This window comes from Crocodylus porosus, unplaced genomic scaffold (genome assembly GCF_001723895.1).
Source record: "Crocodylus porosus isolate Cpor-Errol unplaced genomic scaffold, CroPor_comp1, whole genome shotgun sequence".
NCBI classification, from domain to species: Eukaryota; Metazoa; Chordata; order Crocodylia; family Crocodylidae; genus Crocodylus; species Crocodylus porosus.
In genome coordinates this window covers 522,698-528,504 of record NW_017728943.1, presented here as the reverse complement: position 1 = coordinate 528,504, position 5,807 = coordinate 522,698, and the positions used below count along the sequence as shown (strand labels likewise).

The 5,807-nt window shown below is 46.4% G+C and overlaps 1 protein-coding gene across 1 annotated transcript; it reads left to right on the top strand.

Annotated features, from left to right (window-relative positions):
• Window positions 1-401: 401 nt before the first annotated feature.
• On the top strand, window positions 402-4,620 carry CBX1 (chromobox 1). The gene is made up of 4 exons (XM_019548370.1): window positions 402-883; window positions 1,587-1,764; window positions 2,308-2,402; window positions 2,968-4,620. The coding sequence occupies exons 1-4, from the start codon at window positions 744-746 to the stop codon at window positions 3,110-3,112; spliced, it is 558 nt and encodes a 185-aa protein (XP_019403915.1). The 5' UTR covers window positions 402-743; the 3' UTR covers window positions 3,113-4,620.
• Window positions 4,621-5,807: the final 1,187 nt, after the last annotated feature.

Genomic DNA, 5,807 nt, shown 5'->3' with positions numbered 1-5,807 from the left:
GCTCTGCCGCAGACCCTTCGTGTAACCTAGGGTAACTCAGTTTTTGTGACTAATTTCCTCACTAGCATAGTGGGGATATTTACCTGCCTGAGAGGTAGTGTTCAGAAGGGAAATCTGTTAATGCTGATAAGGTGCCCACAGACTTCCAAGGAAGTGAAGCCCAGCTTGATACCGCAGTAATAGAATCAAATGAGGCAAGACATGGTAGGACCCATTTGGGAAAAGAGAAGTCTGGGAATGAGAATGGAGTTGGGTAGGTCTGATTACAGGGGCTTCTTCAGGAGAACAGATGAGACTGAGCAGAAGGGCTTGAACAGTGCCTTATGAATAGGGGCTGATGTGATTACCGATATCATGGGAACAGTGATGTCCAGGGCTTGGGAAAGTATATATGGCTATTAGAGGGAGGAGGAATTGAGTACAGCTTTGAGGAGCTTGAATTTGATGCGGAAGAGGCCATAGCCAGTCCTGTACATATGGGAGGCTGGATCTGCATGCATTTGTTTAATTGAATTCTCTGCCCTGCAGTGAGCCAGGACTGTTCTGCCAGGCTCTTGCCACCTCTTTGTTGCTTTGTGTATGTGCATTGTTCTTTTTCAAAAGCCAGCATTGCTGCCTTGTGCTTTGACTCCTCATAGCATGATTTCTCTTGCTTCCTGGGGGAGTTGTACCCCACCCTGATGTGTGTGATTTCCTCCCAATTTTAGCAGCGTCGCCCATAAGCTGAAAAGCTGGCCAGCACAATGGGAAAAAAGCAGAACAAGAAGAAAGTGGAAGAAGTCTTAGAGGAAGAGGAGGAGGAATATGTGGTAGAGAAGGTTCTGGATCGGCGGGTGGTGAAAGGCAAAGTGGAGTATCTGCTGAAGTGGAAAGGCTTCTCAGAGTAAGTGGACATAATACATCCCCACCTGCTCAGTACAGGTACCAAAGGTTATGTGGAGGTGCTGTGGCTAGTGTCTTGCACTTGAGACCTGGGTTCAAGTCCCCAGGCTCTCTGTGTGGCCTTAGACAAGGCATTTAAGCCCTTTCTGCCTCAGTTCTTCCTCTGTATGGCAGGGCTTACAGTCCAGCCATCACTTAGGAGAGAGTGAGGATAAATGCACTGAAGGCTGAGAGGTGCTTAGATATTGTAGTAATAGGATCCATGTAAGTGCACAAGAGAACACCCAGCTGGCTGAGCTGGAGTCAGAAACTTCCCCCTTGAGGCAACTGGGATGGGCTGTCCACAGGCTTTAGCAGTCCTCAGCCTCTGGGGTGCACTCAGATCTGGGCAATTAATCCAGTCTAATAAAAATTGGGGGCTTGACACTTTTGCCTTACAGGCTTTATCTTCTCCCAGAAAGGCAAGTGCCAGGTTGTGACTGTAAAGTGGATGGGTTTAGAAGGGAAAGCAGAAACAGCTACCTATATGAGAGGCAGCCCACCCTCTCTTTGCCTCCCAGATATGAGACAGGCCTGTCTCATGATGCCGAATACATCCAGAGGTTAATCTCCGGTGGCACCTTGTTTGTCCCTCATTTACTGTCCATACCCCTGCCCTGAGTGGGAGGCTCTCAAAGTGACTCCAAGCCATCACTTTATTTCAGCGAGGATAACACATGGGAGCCAGAGGAGAACCTTGACTGCCCTGACCTCATTGCGGAGTTCCTCCAATCCCAGAAGACAGCACATGAGAGTGAGAAATCGGAGGGGAGCAAACGCAAGGCTGAGTCAGACACGGAGGACAAGGGAGAGGAGAGCAAACCAAAGAAGAAGAAGGAGGAGGTGAGGCATGGTAGGGGTAGTCCTCCAAACCTCTTGCTGAAGTCTTACAGGTAAAGCAGAGATGGAGCCAGGCCCCACACAGACCCGCTCCTGGCCTCTTGGGCCTTAGCCAAGTTGTTTCCCTTTGTAAACTGGGAGTAATATCCACCGACTGCATAGAACAGTTGTTAAAGTCTGTGAGTGCTTTAATATCCTTCACTTAGCAAAAATTGAATTTCCCAGTTCTTGTAGGGGGAAGAGATCAGTTCTTTTCTGAGCCACTTGATCTGGTAAATCCTTGGCCACATTTGGAGCTAAACTGTTGAGGAGCTAGGCTCCTTATTTCCTGAGGGGATGGATGGGGATGGGACAGAGAACACTAGCGCATGTGGCTCCAGTGAGTTGATAGATGCTACCTAGAGAGGCTCTGCATATGTGTGTGGAAAAGGTGGTCCAATCCCCTTCCCCACCCCCCCAGCTTTCTCTTCTTGGACTGATAGTCATCCTGGAGTAGGATGACACACAGGATGTGGCACAAATATTCTCCCTCTTGGACTCTTTCAGTTGGAGAAACCACGAGGCTTTGCCCGGGGATTTGAACCTGAGCGGATCATTGGTGCCACAGATTCCAGCGGGGAGCTCATGTTCCTGATGAAGTGGTGAGAATGTTTCTGTGCATGGGGCAGGGAGAAGCTGCATGCTACCTGGCATGAAATCTGTTGAGGCACTGCCACCTGTTATGACTCATTGTGCTGGGGTGAATGTGGATTTGAAATGAACAGGGAGGGCCTTTGGGGTTGTCTTTTTGTCTCTGCAATAGGTGGCACAATGCATGGGTTGATATTGCTGGCCTTGTGCTCAGAAGGCTTTTGCTGCATCTGAAATAGAAACGCAATGGACAGCTTGCCCCCTTTTGGCTATGGTGGAACAGGGCTTGGCTGCTGGTCGAAATCAGAATCGGCCCCAGATGTGGGAGCTGTTTACCATGCTTTGTCTTGAAACCTGCACACTAGAAGGGGGCAGGAATTTGGTTTTCCCTCACTTTGTGGGCTGGGTACAGAACCAACAGTTGAGGAACCCAGTCCCGTGGGCCATCTTCCTGCTCTGCAGTCATTTGGCAAGCTGGCTAAAGGATCCATTGCCTTACCCTGCTGCCTCTTAGGTTATCAGTCATCTGTGTCCCCTTCCTTCCCCACTAACTGCACTTCTGCCTTGCCGTGATAGGAAGAACTCTGATGAAGCTGACCTGGTTCCCGCAAAGGAAGCCAACATCAAGTGCCCCCAGGTGGTCATTTCGTTCTACGAGGAGCGGCTCACATGGCACTCCTACCCCTCTGAGGATGATGACAAGAAGGAAGATAAGAACTAACTCCCTGGCACCCACTCTGGCCAGTTTTTATGTAAAGATCAGACTGTGGGTTTGAGCGCGAGTGAGTGCGCAGCTCTGCTTGGTTGGGAGCGTGCGTGGAGGTGGCTTGAGAAGATGCCCTTTGAAGAGACAGTATAGTTTCTGTGCCCTGCAGCTGCCCAAGTGCTCTATGCAGCTCCATGCTGCGAATGGTTTCAAACCAGCCCAAACATGGGGTGGGGGGAGGGGGGGGATTTTAAAGCTGTTAGTTCTGGGGCTTGCTGGAAAAGAAGCAAAGACAAACACACACAAACAAATTGCCCCTTCCATGAAGGACTCTCACTGGTGGTGGGTGGGCTGGGGAAAAGGGAGAGCAGATGGATACTGCTTGTTCTTCAAAGACCATCTCAGCAACCCACAGCCTTCTTCCCAATAGTGTTAACTCTGCATTTTTACGGCGTAGCATGTGTGTAGTTTTATTTTTCTTTTTACTATTTACTGGTGTATCATTTTGGGGTAGGGGAGGGGAAATGGGTCTTTTGTTTAATCTGGGTGGGGTGGGCAGGGGGAGATGGTGACAGTGTTCCAGATCCATGTCCAGAATCTTTTTTTTTCTTTTCTTTTCTTTTCTCTCTCTTTTTTTTTAAAAAAAAAAAAAGAAGAAAACACCCTTTTTCTTCACAAAAACCCCAAGTATTGGTAACAGAACTAGGGGGCCAGGGACACTGACATGAGACTGAAGCTGTGAATGTCCAAAACTCTAGAGCCAAGTTTCTCAAATGCCTAGAGTGGTTTTTATGTGTGGAGGGGTAAGGGTGGTGGGCGGTAGGTTGTTAGGGCTTCATGAATCGTCTTCAAACAGAACTGCCAGGGTGTTTGTCATGGAAGTGGGTGGGCAGGGTATGGGGTGGGAGTGGCTATTGACCCCTTAAAAGCTTGTCTGCCCTCATTTCTGTTAAAGGTGCTATTTTTCAAAATTGTGGGGGGAGAGATGCTTCCAATTTCTTGTTGACTTTCTTTTTAAATGCAGCGTGATCGTGTCCAGCCAGCAGCATTGGGAACCTCCTTTTTGTATCTATTTTTTCTCCCCCTCCAATTTTAATCCCATTCATTAACATAGGAGGGAGATGAAATCAGTGACAGCACAAGCTTAAATGGATTCCAAATTCTCCAGTAGCAAATGATTGTTTTAAAACCTAAGTGTTGGCCCTGGAGCCAGGTGATTTGCCCTGATCCTCTGCTGAACTTTTTTTAATCAAACAGATTTATTAAAAAAAAAAAGAGAAAAAAACTCCCAAACCGTGAAATATTTAAATGTCTGGAGTTGTGTGAGGCCTGACAGACTCTGGGCACCTCCTCGTAGGGTGGTATGTATCTAGACTTGCATTGTACAAACCTTTTTTTAAAGCATGTGTTTAGGTTTCTGTGAAAACATTGTTTAAATGTAAAGTAAGTGTTTGAATTTTAACTTCATACCAAGCTCTGTCAGTTTTTTTTGTCTCAATAAAACTTTAGATTTATAATCCTGATTATTTCTCTCTCTCTCTCAACAAGGGGAGCACTCTTCTGCTGTTGTACGTGAGTCCATCATAAAGTATAGAGCAGTTTATGGAGAGGAAGTCAGAATGTTTCAGCAACCTACTGTGAACAGGCCTAAATTACTGGTACCGCTTGGGCTTGTAATCCTTGCTGTGAGCTAGGTGACCACAGCGGCAGGAACTTTGCAGCAGACATTCAGCAAGTTCTTATTTACTTGACTTTCCATCTGAAGACGGCAAGTGTCTTAGAGGTTAGTGTCTAGTAGCTACTGAGTCTTCTTTTCACAGGCAAGATTGGTACCTGGAGACCCCTTTTTTAGCTGAGGCAGCAGGGAGGGGGAGAGGGAGAGGACAATCGGTAGCCAGTAACTAGTGTAATTAGATGTAGTTTGCCCTCATGGCCCTTACCCCTGCTTGAAAAGTGTGTGATGTGAATTCTCGCTCCTTCTTTCTTTCCCTCTCTCTGTCTCCCTCTCGCCTGAGATCAAATACCAGGTCACTGGAACAGGCTGAGTTCAGTTTGCCATGTTGCACAGAGTGGGTTTTTAAGTTCCTTTGTCTTTTTAAGTACTTTTTGGAACCCATCATAAGCATCTCTGAAGTCTTACTGCCTTCAATGTGCCTTGCATTCATGGTATAAAAAAATAGCCCCTAACTAAGGCCTGGCCTATTATGAGCGACTGAATTGTACAAACTCTTCCACCCCACCCCAAAAAAGCTCAAGTAAATATCAAGCATAGTTCCCAATAAAATGCCTAGTTAATTTTAGCTGTTTTGATTTAGCTATTTGCCACACTGTTGGAGAGTAGTAAAAGTGCTGTTGCATGTTTTGAAGCCTTAGCAACTTAGAAAACTGTTTCACTCTTTCTGCAACTAAAGCTTACTTCCCATTCGTGGAGCTTTGTAAGAATGTTGACGTTGATGCAGGTTAGTGCAGAAAGAACTAGTTAATTTCTAAGACATTGATCACTGGAGCAGTTGGGGTTGGCTAATTGGAACCCTTGAGGAAAACAATTTTGCAGCCAATCAAAATCCAGATTATATATATAAAAGTGCAGTCTATACCCAGTGATGCAATAAAATGTCTTCTGCTGCCCCAGCACCTAGCAGAGACTGCCATTAAATCTGTATTAATTGCTTGAGATGATGGAAGGTGTTATATCCACTTAATTGAATAT